Source organism: Populus nigra, chromosome 3 (assembly GCF_951802175.1).
Source record: "Populus nigra chromosome 3, ddPopNigr1.1, whole genome shotgun sequence".
NCBI classification, from domain to species: Eukaryota; Viridiplantae; Streptophyta; class Magnoliopsida; order Malpighiales; family Salicaceae; genus Populus; species Populus nigra.
This window is the reverse complement of record NC_084854.1, coordinates 17935759-17950883: the sequence shown is the minus strand read 5'-3', so window position 1 is coordinate 17950883 and position 15125 is coordinate 17935759. Positions and strand designations below refer to the sequence as shown.

At 35.9% G+C, this 15125-nt stretch overlaps 1 protein-coding gene across 2 annotated transcripts; it reads right to left on the bottom strand.

Moving 5' to 3' along the window:
• Positions 1–294: 294 nt before the first annotated feature.
• On the bottom strand, positions 295–14833 carry LOC133689366 (serine/threonine-protein kinase CTR1-like). 2 transcript variants are annotated; one of them, XM_062109199.1, is made up of 15 exons: positions 14030–14830; positions 13017–13318; positions 12784–12928; positions 12452–12555; positions 11706–11914; positions 4391–4690; positions 4206–4246; positions 3423–3491; positions 3212–3312; positions 2981–3065; positions 2752–2850; positions 1929–1997; positions 1684–1815; positions 763–857; positions 295–680 (listed from the first exon to the last, which is right to left on the bottom strand). In XM_062109199.1, the coding sequence occupies exons 1-15, from the start codon at positions 14633–14635 to the stop codon at positions 572–574; spliced, it is 2466 nt and encodes an 821-aa protein (XP_061965183.1). In that variant the 5' UTR covers positions 14636–14830; the 3' UTR covers positions 295–571. The 2 variants fall into 2 exon arrangements, with proteins under 2 accessions (XP_061965183.1, XP_061965184.1); XM_062109200.1 differs by lacking the exon at positions 295–680 and having other exon boundaries at positions 842–959; positions 14030–14833.
• Positions 14834–15125: the final 292 nt, after the last annotated feature.

Below are 15125 nucleotides of genomic sequence, written 5' to 3'. Positions count from 1 at the left end.
TAAAAAATATATTTTTTTAATATATTATCTAATAAATATCACTTTAAAAAACAAATCCTACCACTCTCACCCTCTTGAAAACAGACTCTAAAAACCTTCATTTATAGAGCATTTGTTAAGTTGTACAGATTTTTTAAATGTGTGGAAATAAATTTACACTTAGTTGATTAATGAAAAAGCTATCGATTTATTTTACTTTGAATTGTTGTATTGTTTGGCTGTTCGAGCAAAGTCGGGTGAAAAATTGAAATCTGATAGCAAATGAAGATTACCTTTTCGTGCTCAATTCTCAAATGTTGAATGCCGAGGAAGCTACTTCTCATTAAAGCTAATTTAAGTTACAGACTTTACATGCAAAATTACAAGACTTTATACAATTTACCCACCTAGGCAAACAATACACGTCGCAGCAGAAAAGGTAATGCTGACTTTAGATTCAGGCATCATTCAATGTTAGCATATCAAGCTGATTGCACCTAAGGCGATTAGACAGTGGTTATTCCTGTCAGACACCAATCTCAAAAGAATGCTGTATTATGTGCACAAATCAGACTGCCGGTGTTCCAATCCTTCAGGCAAGCAAAGTCATGCCCGCAAGACCAGGCTGGGATGTCGGAGGTTTAATCAATGACCTCAATGAATCCATGATGCTGGCGAAGGAAGGTCGTTTCCATGGTTCACTGTAGGAAACCATTCGTATAAATAAAAAACAATGGGGGTGAAAATAGTGTGTACAACTAACTGAAAAGGGTTGCAACTTACTTGGCCCAGCACGCTTCTATTAAAGCAGCCACATGAGGATTTAAATCCCGTGGAATCTCAAGCCTTTTGCCCTTGAAACCAACAGCTGCCACAACCTATAAGATAGTATCCATATCCATAATCTATATCTTGTAATCGATTCCAAACAATGTATTGTCACCAGTGATTGCAAAAACACAATGTACCAAGGAACCGAACTTGCATCAGCCATGAAAAAGAAAAGAAAAGAAAAGGATGAATACAGGCATAATAAAATCATCCCACATAGGAGTGCTGGAGTATGTGAATGAGAGACAGCAGAACTGGCGGCCACCACAATAACCAAAACGAGGGTATATTTTGCAACACTTAAATAAAATGAAACAACTTCAATAACCACACACATGCAGCAGTCTGGCTCCTAAATAAGCTCTAAAAGCTTTAATAAAAAACACACAAACAGCTTGTACACCTCTCAAGCAATATAACTGGCCCTATTTTAGCCCATTGCTGCAGCCTGGAGGTGGACACCTTAAAAATAGGTCATGTGCCCATTTATGATGAACACATAACTTCAGCTAAATGCGTGGAACGTGAAGGGAAAGGCATCTATTTTGTATGGGATGTCTAGGCATAAAAGCTAGCGTCAGAAAGCAACTTTCCAACTGAGGACCTTGAGGAAGGATAAAACACAATATGTGGGTCCTATAAATTAGAGAGGCCTAAACTGGCGGGTGTCTTTTTTATAGTTTCAACTGACTTGTTATTAATGCAGACATCTACTTGTGGGATATTGTCTCATTTAATAATATTCTGAGTATCCATTTCCAAGATTTTTCTTAATCCTAATTGCAATAATGAGTAAAATTGCCAACATGGGATAATCTGCCCATTCAAATTCTATCATTTCCAAATCAAAAATGAAACTATCATAACACAAACCTGTGCTGCATTTAAATTGCTCCAAGGTTGCTGCAATGTTGCTAGCTCCCACAAGATTACACCAAAGCTGTATACGTCAGACTTCTCATTTGAAAGTTCATCACGGAGAACTTCAGGTGCCATCCACTCAGGCTAATAAATTGGAAAAGGTATTGTTAAGCATATATTTTTAATAAAGAGTGTCCCATGCCACCTTAAAACAAAGATCGAGTCATGTTGTTGTTGTTAAGTTTTACTGCACTTACAGTCCCTGCTGCTGACTTTGATGAAAGAAATGTGTTTGCTTTGAAACGAGAAAGCCCAAAATCACAAACCTGAATGGATCAGACAAAGCAAGCAAAAGGGAAAGACATGTAACAAAGTAAAAGAAGCACTTGATAACAAAACTGAAATCTTAACAGAAGGGAAAAAAGAAATAAAACAACATTTGGAGGCCCCAGGACACACCCTGGTACACAGCAATTCTTACAAAAGAAAACAAAAGATGCCAAGCAAATTTTCCTTCATAAACGTGCTCGCTAGTTAACAGAATCACATATCCTTCTAATTGAGGCATAAAATAATATCGCATTAATCTTTACATCTACTAAAGAAATTCTGTTAGTGAAAAAAAGTGATGCTACTATCTCTTCACTGTGCTGAAGTTCGCAACTTCATCATGCAGTATATGAAATCAACACTCATGTTGAATTGGAACTTGTCAATAAAATTTTTTGCAAAGCATTGCCAATGTGATGCATCATACAAGCAAGAAAAATGACTATCCTGAACAGGCTAGCTTTCATCTACCAGACAACCCAGAAATAATCAAAGCAAAACCATAGCAAGCAACAATACCAGGACATGATAGCATCTAACCATGTAGGGAAAAAGATAACAAGCCCTGTGAATTACCTAGATCCAGTTGTTTAACAGTATATTCTTCAACGCCTACCAAGGCTTCATATATTACAAATTAAATTCATGATTGCAAAAGGCAACAGAGTTTAATTATGTTTCCCTCCTCTCTAATCATAAAATGGGAAATTGGCAGTCTTACCCCTACATGCAAGGATTTATCAGCCTTACCTTCACTGTATATTTTTTGTCAACCAAAAGATTAGGAGATTTTAGATCTCTATGGACAATGGGGGGATTACGTTTGTGAAGATAATTCATACCCTTTGCCTGTGAACAACAACGAAAACTCAATTAGCTATCCCAGACAAGGAGACGATATTGATATTGAATGCCCATGACAAGTTTAAATATAGAAAAGGAAGAGATTACAGTAAACATGAAGTTTTCACATGCATACCACATCATAAGCCATATTCAACCGACGCCTTTCATCCAGCACCTCTCTTGCACCTGACTTGCGCAAAAGCCTATACAAGCTACCCCTGCAGTGCAAACAAAAATATTTAGTTGGTTTAACTTCAACAGCGATAAGATTTACATTCAAATAAGTGAAGTAGACAACGGTTTTACTCTACAGAGACCACGTTATACAAGAAATAGGAGGGGTGTTTCTAAGAAATAACAGAACCTTGATAAATATTCTGTCACTATGGATAAGTTCGGTGGTTGAGTAACTGCACCCATAAAAAGAACAATATTTGGATGCCGCAAGCGTTTCATTATTGCAACCTGAACAAAAGATATGAAGCTTCACATATCAAATACAAACGAAGAAATAGAAAAAAAAAAAAAATTCTTGAGCTTAGTGCACATCACGCTCAATTCTAGATAAAACACACCTCCCTCAGAAATTCCTTAAAGCGTTCAGCATGAAAGTCTTGCTCCATGAGAATTTTCACAGCAACATCCTGCAATTACCACATATATTCAAAATGTTGTGCAATTGATTGGATCATAGAATATATTAGTTTAAAAATGACCTCAAGAAAATTCAATCAATGGAGAAGGCAAACAATATTTAAATATCCACTAAAAAATGACTATATATAAATGTGCATCCTTCTATTTTCAAATGCAAGAATGACAGTAATGCAGCAAGAGAGGAGTGCAGATAAAAAAGAAAAATTGGAACAAGATAAGGACAGGCTTTTCTTGGCAAATAAAAATGCAAAAATATTGGGTGATAAAAAATACATCCTAGGTATGTTGATTGCAGTCCCAGCAAGAACTTGAAGGCTCCAATATTGCTTGAACATAACACCATAGCTGCGGCCCATAGAACTATCTGATCAGGTGAATGTTATAGTCCTTCGGATGCTATGTTGAGATAAAAGGCAAGCAAATAATAAAATTCAACTCGTTTTCCTTTTTAATTTGGATTTTACCGAAATTAAACATTGTCCCATATAGCTTAAGTTTCCATATTCCTTCAGATTCCATCAAGTGGTCAGGCAAATAACCATTCTTAAAATCTCCACCCCAAATAAATATAAACATATCCTACACTAACCTATCATGGATTGTGATCAACATTCAGAAACCAGAGAAGAAATCAGAGTGCAAAACATGTCTTCACCATTTCTATCGTGATGCAACTGCATAAAAAAATACGAAAAGCTTACCGAGCCATGCCAGTCAGCACGATGGACAGTTCCAAAAGAACCTGAAAATACACCCATTCACAAAATAAGTGCAGTCTCCCCAAGAAAATTGGGGCCAATAGCATAATGGCATGGGAGAAGCATGGGTGCTATGCTAATATACCATGATCATGTTTTTTTCTTTCCAAGTCTATCAAGAAAAGTACCTGCTCCAATTCTCTCTTTTAAAACAAGATCATTCCATGGAATATCCGAATCCTCCGCATCAATTGAAAGTTCTTTACTTGTTTTACCAGAAAGCAGTTGACTACCTTCAGAAAACATGGAATCTTTACTTGGGAGTTGCACATGGTTACTTATCCGACTAACTTTCGGTGGCAGAGGTAACTGAGAAATTTCATTGCTGTTACTTGGGAGTTGCACATGGTTACTTATTTCCGAGTCTGTCCTGTCAGTTTTTTTAGGATACATGGAAAATCCAGGAGCTTCACCATCATGAACAGTACCTGCAATTACAGCAGTCAATAACAATGGAAACTTAGCATTTTCTTCTCTACATGGAAAACTAATGGATGCAAAAGCCCAATTTTACACTTTGGATTCGATAGAAAAACAGAAACATCAAAATCAAATTCCAGTTTCGCATGGGAATTCAATAATTAGACATATATACTACCTAGCAGAGGGGGGAATCTTAGCAAAGTTTAGTAAATTTGATGGTCAGCATATCATACATCACATATGGATAATGGAACTAAGGAAATCAAAATGAATGTGTATATGATTGTAATTGGATTGGATTGGAAAAAAACAGAAAAAGACAAGAACTAATGGAAATAATATGGAAATATAAAATGCACACAAACCACATCAACATGACCTGTTTATTATGCTCATATGACAAGCACATGGTTAGCAGACTTTAAAAAGGTGCAATTCCCTAAATTAGTAATTATCAATCTACATTAAACTTAAAAATGAGGTGAGCTTCTGGCTAAGAAGTTCGTAACAAATTAACCATAAAGATAATACACCACCTCAGCAACTACCATCTAAAGTTAAACGTAATTCTTAAACCAAAATTAGAAAAAGCATATAAGCACAAGGAAAAACCATTACTTCAAAAGTAGAGATAGATGGTTTTTTGTACTTTATGTGTCTTCTCTTAATAATTGCACTGAATAATTTGTTCAGTAATTATCTCTACTTTGACCAACTTTTACAATTTACCCTTACAAGATTTTCCAACTAACCAAACCATTAACTTATTTTTATACTCTATCAAACCCAAACTAAATTATTCAAAGCAAAACACCCGTTTGTTTAAACACATATTAACACTGATGAAGTATTTAACTTATCATGCTAAAGAGTAAAAAAGAAAACCTAATTTAACAAAGGAGGTCTCTTAAATACACATAAGAAGTCAACATGGCTTCCTATCCTTCCAAAAGTGATTGGATTGCCACCCAAGATCAAGGCTTTTTCTCCAAAATCAATTATGAGAAGAGAGAAGGTTATTATACCACACAACCATCTGCTTGGTCTTCGGTTATCAAAGTTACAAAGAAGCTAAAGCATGCAGATTAGAACCATCAAATAAGTCTCATGTGACGTGGCAAATAGCGTGGATAGAAATTGGTTCTCAAACTCTAAGGTTAAGGCTCTAACACAATAGAGAAAGAAAGAAAATCTTTGATATTTTATTAAAAATCTAAATCTTTTATAGAAAAGAATTCCTCATTAAAACTTACCTAATTAATCGAATCTATTTAGCATTAAGATTCTTACAAAGTAAAATACTAATTAAATTATAAATTCTAAGCTAAATAGAAAATAAATAATTAAAATCCAAAATTAACTAGGAAAATAATTAAAACAAATTCAAGCTTCATGTCACATGCTTATGTATTTTTTCACATACTCTTTTCAAGATTGGACTTGTCTATTTGGTACATAAATGTTGTTGCAACACGCTTCTCGCCAATCCTTCTACTTGCAAAAGACTCGTTGAGTCATCTCTAAGCTTTAGATACAAAGGTTGATCATCATAGAAATAATAAATGTATGACAAATTAAAAGTTCTAGAAATACTCCTATAATCAGGTAAATCAATAACATAAACATTGTCACTAATCTTTGCCAAGACAGTGTAAAGACCATATTTCTTTTGTTGTAGTTTGCTATACGATCCCATCGGAAATCTCTTGTTGTGAAAGAACACCATCACCTTATTTCCTTCCTTGAACACTTTAGCTAGGCAGTGTATATCAACAACTTCCTTATATTTGGTATTGAACCTCATCAACTTCTGCTTCACATCCTCCACAGTAGCTTGCGCATCCATAGTCATCTTCTTCGTAGCCCTATTAAACCCAACACCCTTTTGAATTGGCATCGGATCTAGCAAATGCTTAGGACACTGTAGATAATACAATCTCAAATTGTGATTTACTGTGGCACTGTGTCTAGCACTGTGCTTGTGCAAGGGCATAATCTCATTGTTTCAGCTTGTCACCGCAAATGCTCTTTAACAAATGTTCAATCCAGTGGTCTACCTATCTATCTGTGGATTTGTGCTACTGAACTCTAATGAAGAATCATACCATTTCCATAACGTATGCCAAAAGTGACCGAGAAACTTACTGTCCAAATCAAAAGTGATGGTCTTCAACACCCATGTAAATGAACCACCACTCGGAAGAAAAGTTGAGCAACAGCAGACACATCATTCATTTTTTTACAAGGAATAAAATGTGTCATGCATCATCTTTGAGAACCTGTTAACTACAACAAATACAGAATCCATCCCTTTATGCATGAGGTAATCCAAGTACAAAATCCATAGACAAGTCCTTCCATATGTCCTTCCATATGTATTTAAGAATAATTAGAGGCATATATATATAGACTTGTATTCTCTACTTGGTTCATTGGTAGTTTGACAAATATAATATTTTTGCATAAACTTACCAATATCCCGTTTCAAGTGAGGCCAATAATATCATCAAGGACAGCATTAGTAGTCTTATGTCACCCCACGTGACCAATCAGAACTCCTCCATGCAAATCCTGAATCACCTTCTCCTGTAATGAAGGCTGAGGGATGCAAAGTTGATTACCTTTCATCAAAAATCCATCATGAATGTGAAAGTCATCAGCAAGCAGATTTTAACGCTTCTTCCATACCTAACTGAAATCCTCATCATACTCGTACAACTCTTTCAAACAATTGAATTCAGTAATACCTTAAGAGTAACCAGCAAGGTTGCTCTTCTACTCAAAGCATTAACAACTTTATTTTGAACCCCAACCTTATACACAATTCTAATTGGAAACCATTGGAGGTAAGTAACCCATCTTGCATACATGTCAGTACTTATTCTTCTCTGATTATGTAAAAATCTCAACGCCTCATGGTCAGAATACAACATGAACTCTTTACCAATCAGATAATGCTCTCACTTCATAAGAGTAAAAAAAAAATAGCATAGAACTCTTTGTTGTATATGGACTACTTTAACCTAGCATCACTAAACTTCTCACCAAAAAATGTCATGGGTCTCTTCTTTTAGGATAGAACTCCACCAATCTCAACACCACAAGCATTACATTCTACCTCAAACAGTTTGTCAAAATTTAGAGGTGCTAAAACCGAAACATTGCTTAATTTTTCTTTGATTAAAGCCAAGTTCTTTTCTGCCTCTTCTCCCCCAATCAAATTTCCTTTTCTTCATGCAATCAGTAATGGGTCTCGTAATATTACTGAAATCTCTAACGAATCACCAATAAAAAATAGTTAACTCATGGAAACTACAAGCCTCGTTATCTGTTTTAGGGGTTGGCCTGGACCTTCTCATCATTAACATGTATATCATCTATACTAACAATAAAGCCTAAAAACAGTAGCTTAGCAGTCATAAAACTACACTTCTTCATATTCACATATAATTTGTTTTCTAGCAACACTTAAAGCACCTTCCTCAAGTGTCCCACGTGATCAATCTCAGATGTACTATAAATCAAGATATCATCAAAATAAACAACCATTAACTTATTTATAAAAGATCGTAGAAAAAATAGATCACCCTTATAAAAATGTTTGGCGCATTAGATAGCCCAAAAGGCATAACCAACCACTCATGCAATCCCTCTTTTGTCTTGAAAGTTGTCTTTCACTCATCACCTGGCCGAATCCGAAATTGATGGTAACCGCTCCTCAAGTCAATCTTCGTAAAGATTGATGCCTTATGTATCTGATCAAGCATGTTATCTAACCGAGGATTGGAAACTTGTATCCCAAGGTTATTTGTTAATGGCGCAATTGTCCACACAAACATCAATTGTCATCCTTCTTTGGAGTCAACAATGCTGAAAATGCATAAGAACTTACTCTCTTGAATCTGACCATTTCTCAACAGCTCTTCTACCTTCTTTAATATCTCACCCTCCTTAGGGCTCATTCAGTAATGTGGTAGACTTAAAGGCTAGCTCCCGGCACCAAATCAATATGATGTTGAATGTCTCTCATCGATGGCAACCCATCTGGCAATTCATCATGTAGAATCTCCTTAAAATCAGCAAATGAAGGCTTAATTGTTTCAGGAATGTTTGTACTTTTCTTTTTTGCATGTTCATCCACTAATGTCTTCACAACCAATGCATGAATTTGCCCAGTTTTCCATACCCCTGCTTGCATCTCAAGTCCTGAATTAGTTATGGTAAGAAAGTCTTCCCCTCTACTTTAAAAGCTTTAGGGTTGGATTATCCCTTCAAAGACACAAGAGTATAACTCACACCATTCTTTCTAATTTTATACAAATTACATCTACCCGGGTGTTTAGCATCCACATCATATTGTCAAGGCCTACCAAAAATCAAACTACAAGCATCCATATTGACCTCATCACAATACATTTCATCCCTATACTTCCCAATGGAAAAAGGTACTCTACATCATTGGTTTACCTTTATCTCTCTCACTAACTTAATTCATCCAATCTTGTAAGGTTCAAGATGAGGTTCTTATGGTAATTTCAATTTATCAACAGTATATTTACCAATAATATTTTCAAAGCTTCCATTATAGATAATTAAGTCAAACAGGTTTTTATTTATAGTGCAACGGTTATGAAATAACTTGTTTCGCTGCAACAACCTTTAATGTTAGCGGCATCTTTCTAACCACATAGGTTTGTCTCTCATCATCATCCTTATAAAAATCTTCTTTGTCATACCCATCAAGTTCACACAGCTCACCCTTATCATCGTAGGGATCTGGCTCATATTGCCTTTTAATTAGATTGACCGATTTCTCTCCTACAATCACTAGAACGGTGTCCTGGTTCTCCACATTTAAAGCACTTAGCTATCATTGGCATGGCATAGGGTTTATTCAATTTGTTTGTTTCAACTTGTTCATTATCTCTTTAGAGTTGGCTTGCTGCCTTCCCCTTATTAGTAGGACCGAATCTACTTATCTCATTATATGGTCTCCTAGAAGGATTGGACCTATCAAATCTTTCACTACTACCAACCTTCTCTTTCATTAGCATCTCAGCCTTTAACGTCATATTACTTACCTTTGAGAGCGTAAACATCCATACTTTGATCTTGTCTTGGATTGTAACTTTAAATCTCTGATAAACCTTGCAACCTACTGATTATCTATCTCTTGGAGTTTGTTATGTTCTGCCAACCTTTGAAATTCAACGGTATACCCATTGACAAATTTATTATCTTGTGAACAATCCTAGTATCGTTAAAACAAATATTGTTTATAGTCAGGAGAGAGGAATCTCTCATGCAATAATCGCTTCATGTACATCCATGACATAATAGGTTGTCTCCCTTCTCTTAACCATGTATTTGTTTGACGTTTATACTAGGAAGGAGCTCCACCCTTCAGGTTATATGCGACCAATTTCACCATCTTCTCTTCTAAGAAACCTAAGTACTCTTTAACCCTACCACATTCAGCAATCTAATCAAGGAATTCTTCTATGTCCAAATCTCTATAGAATGTTGTAATTTATATCTTGATGCGAAAATCATGTGTTTGTTACGATGGTCTATCTCATCAAATTCGTCTCCACCAATACCATCCACATGGACAATTGGTTGTCTAGGTGGAATTTCAAGAATAGGTCTGGGTTAAGCCTACCTTAAGGTAAGTCTCCAGGCAAGTTCCTCTCTTCCTCGCGATTCTTGTTTGCGTTACCCATTAACCGAGTTAGATCTACTATGGCTTGCTCCAAACGATCACACACCTCAGAGGGCCTCCACTCATGCATTGCCTAGTGGGTTGTTATCGTCTCCATCCATCAAAGAGGCCAACCTATTCTGATACCAATTGACGAGGCAAATAGTTGGATAGAAACTAGAGTTCTCAAGCTCAAAGGTTATAGACCTAACACTATAGAGAAATATAGAAAATCTTTGATATTTTATCAAAAGTTTAAATAGTTTGAATTTCAAAATAAACTAGATATACCTATTTATATTAATCCTAAAATCCTTTATAGAAAAGAATTCATAATTAAAACTTACCAAATTAATACAATACATCTAGCATTAGGATTCTTCAATAATAAAATACTAATTAAATTATAAGTCTTAAGCTAAGTAGTAAACAAATAATTAAAACAACTTGAAGCTTCATATAAGAAGCTTCTGAGTTTCTTCATGAACTTCTTTTCAAAACCAGTCTTGTCTATCTGCTTCATAAATGTAGTTGCAACAATTTCCTCATAGCTAAAAAACTAAAACTCTTGAATTGTAAAGCAATGAGCATATGAAACGTATGTCAGGAGTCTGTGCAAGATGGGATATATAAAATTAAATCAGGAATGTCTACAGTAAAGTAGGTCATCGAAATGTAATCCATCCAATACATTTAAGTATTTTAATGAACAAATAATTGTACAGTTCTTTGGTTTGATAAGTATGAGTATTCTACCAGAGAAATTATTAGATGAACATGTTCACAACTAGGGACCAATCAATTGTGGAAGGATATATCATCTTATTTGACAACATCATCAACTTTAAAATAAACAAACAATTTTTATTCAAAGGAAAGACAAAAATGATCGTGTCCTCACATAGTTGGTTGGTTCATGGTCTCACTTGTGAACTAGGTACAATTAATAATTTCTCCATTGGTAGGGGAAAAAAACTTTATAAGGGTTTTTATGCATTTGAATTGCCTCATGCAAGGACACAATGCTCTAAAGCAAATCTATCAACCAATACCAAGTTTTAGCAGCAAAACAAAGAAATTAGCAATAACAGTATATAAGAATCTAGTAGCAAATTCTTATAAAACGATCACTTTGGGCAATTAATTAAAGCTTCCAATGAAGGGCATATGACATGAGAAATTGGCAAACACAAATGACACCCTCGTCAATGCAAGCAGATAATAAAAATTGCATATTGAAGCCAAATAAACAAATACAGAGACAAGTCGAAGAAATATGGACTTGTGTAGTTTATACAACTTCTTTTTAAAATATTTACCTGTTGACGCATCATCAAATACAAGATTAAGTGATTGGCAGTCCAAGAAATATTGTTTGGCCAATTGCCTGAAATCAACAGTACTTTCAGTTGATTTGATTCGAGGAAAGCGCAATGGTGAAGAAATTGAGATGGAAGAAGGACCGTTAAGCAAGGAATCAGGCTCGCATAAAAAACCAGGCCTCCCAACTAAGTCAACTAGATACTCCCTGAAATGAATTAAACATACTTTGTCAGATGGTGCTTGCAACTTGTAGCTGTAAGTATGAAACATGCAGTTGCCAAAGTCCCAGACTGCCAAAAAGATCATGATTGCATCATTAAAAGAATGATCCAATTGATGCACCCGAAGGAAGAAAGAAGGAGAACAAAAAAAACCCAGAGCAAGCAACTGGCAATTTAGTATTTATTGATATAAAAAATTTTGTTTACCTTTACACAAGATATTGATTACATTGAATTTGTATGCAGTGTTTCTACTTTGTTAATCTTAAAATGAATTTCTCCAGTGTTCTTAACATGTAATAAGGAATGAGCAGTTGAATAGATCCCAGAAAAAGGGAGGTTGTGTTCACAAGAATGCAAAGGAAAAATCTACAATGATGAGAGAATGTCAATAACTCATAATTAACCAGGATTAATTAGCTTTTCATTTAAACCAACTGACTAAGTTGGATAAATTGTTGAATTGGAATACATCATAAGAAAAAGACACCACAATCTGGCAAAAAGGAAACAATAATAACCTGTCAAGCCCGAACCGAACAAGACAGGAGGAACCATCATCCCTTTTACAATATTTGCAGCCTTTTGCAATTCGACATGGTAAATCAATGGTGTCAGCTAACACCTACACAAATCATACAAGTTTCCATCAATCCCTTTCTGCTACCAAGAAAAAATTACGAAAAATAGTTCACAATCAGGAATCTTTAGCCAGACTGTTTAGAAACATGCTTCAGTATACTTGAGATGAATATTAAAATACAGCAACTCACATAAAAGTTGCAAATAATAACCTTGTTAGCTGTTGAAACCAAAAACAGAAATTAGTGCATGAAAATATGAAAGATCTTACCTTGAATAGTAAAGCTCTATGTCTACATAGACCAATGGATAGGCTGCCTATTGGAACCACAATAGATTCTAAGCAATCTTTTAGATTATCACTGCATTCCTTCCAGATGGAAATGAAATCATCTTCTCCTCTGCTGGCTGGCCCCCTTATGATAGCAATAAAAATGTGATGAACAAAGTATTATTTAAAAAGCTACCACCTAGATTTTTGCACAATTAAAGACTGGAACTCACCCCATCCGGTTGCAAACAAGTTTTGCCAGCTGATCAACTACCTCTTTTGTTGTCATAGAGCTACAAGAGATGCCATGGACCCTATTTTGGAGTTCCTTTAAGTTCGAATCACTACGTCGATCAATCAAAACCACTTCCATTGAAGAATCAGCATTGGGATCCACAGACTTCAGTGATTCAATTGATGGAATACGACTATTATCTTGCAAATCAGTGCACACAGTCCACACATATGGATCCATTCCATGAATTAGGTAAAATCCATCGGGAATTTTGTTGAAGTATGATAAGCAACCATTCACCTGATGTGCATTACACTATTAACGAGCATCTTTTCACAGTGAATGCCAATAATCAAGGTTTATTATTTTGTAATAGGAGGAACCAAATAAAAAGGGGAACTGTGAATATTTGATCTTTCCCTTTAGTAAACTAAAATGAACTAACATGCGTGATATTATTAGGCTAGGATAGATACAACGATGAGAGAGTTTTGATCCGCCAAAAGCAAAAGCTAGAAGAAACTACTTGGAAGACAGTTAGACAACGGTTGTCTACTCAGCTCCTGCAAGCTTAATGTAAAGTTTGCTTCCATGTCACAAGTTCAATCTAAAGGTACAGATTGAGAAGTATCAGTAAAACTAAATGAGAGCAATTCCATGCAATCATCCACCAAGAGCAACAGGGATGATGAAGAAAGGAATTTGCAGCAGGGCTAATTAAAAGAAAGGAATTTTGATCTAGCTTAACGATGTACAACCACTGAACTTTAAGCTTTTTGTCATGAGCGAACCAAAAAATGATAAACTTAATCCTTCCCCAAATTATCTCAAACAACATATCCCGTCTTCCATGTTATTGGTTCATTTTCATTGCATGATCATTTAGAATGTATTTCAAACATTATTTATCGACTAAATTAATTTGCCCTCATCTCCCTAGCTATCTAAGAGTTCAACGTTTCTATATCACCCATACATTATTCTCATCAGGCAATAAAGTAGAAAGCATACCCAAAATCGATGAGACAAGGCCTCTGGCGAGTTAGAGGTAGAGGAGCGCAAGGCTGATTCATCCGGAACTGGATCCAAAAAATGAGGATCGTCAGCACAGGTGGCTTCGGACGACAATCTCAAAGCCAAAGCCAGCTGTAACTGATAACTTTCCTCAGTTTGCTGCGCCCAACTCTTCCCTGACGATCCATTATTAGCAGATACATCCATGGGAGGTCTGGCCGCCGCCCTCACAAAATTCCCATCCTCGTACCCATACGCCTGATCAATCTCATTTCCTCCGCCCGTTGACAGAGTCGTCGGCGGGTAATACTCTCCCGATAACGAACTCTCTCCGAAACTACTCCCGCTCGATTGCCTTTGTAACCCGATCGCTGCAGAGGATGGATACAAACCAATTCGATTACTGTTTCCTTGCTGTTGATTTGCTATTGCTCTATGATCCGACTCCCAATCCACGAAGCTCCTCTCTTGCTTTATTGTTAGTTTGTTGTTTTTCGAGTCACCTGAGAGAGACGACTCGTAGTATGCTGCCGCTGCTTGCTGTTGCTCTTCTGCCTGCTGGCTAAGGAGAGTGTAGTTGGATCTTCGACCGGGCATTTCCATGGAGAAATTTTTTTCTTCTTTTCTTTAGAGGTTAAAAAAAGAGTAAAACCGCCATCTTTAGATAGAGAGAGAGAGAGAGACTGACTTCAAAGTCTGGTACAGGTGAATTGAACCTGAACTTGTTTTTCTTTTCCTTTTTTTTTTTTTTTTGCAATTTTTCTCTCTCTAGAATTCCATTGTCGGAGAGAGAAAGGAAAGCGGTGCGATTTATTTGGTGGTGTGATCGTAATATGCTTTGGTTTTTTTTTTTTTTTTCTCCATGGGTGAGAAGTTAATTGTTTTTATTAGTATCGTTTAATTTAGGGCAAATCTCATATCAGTCCACCCCATTAACGATTTTCTCAATTGCGTCCCACATTGGGTCCTTTTGTTAAAATAACAGGAGATATCGTTAAATAATGCACATACTAGTCACGTGCTCTCTCGGGTTTTGCATGTGAAATTACTATACAATTACTTTCAATTAATTTTAGAAGGGCAAGTTAAGACA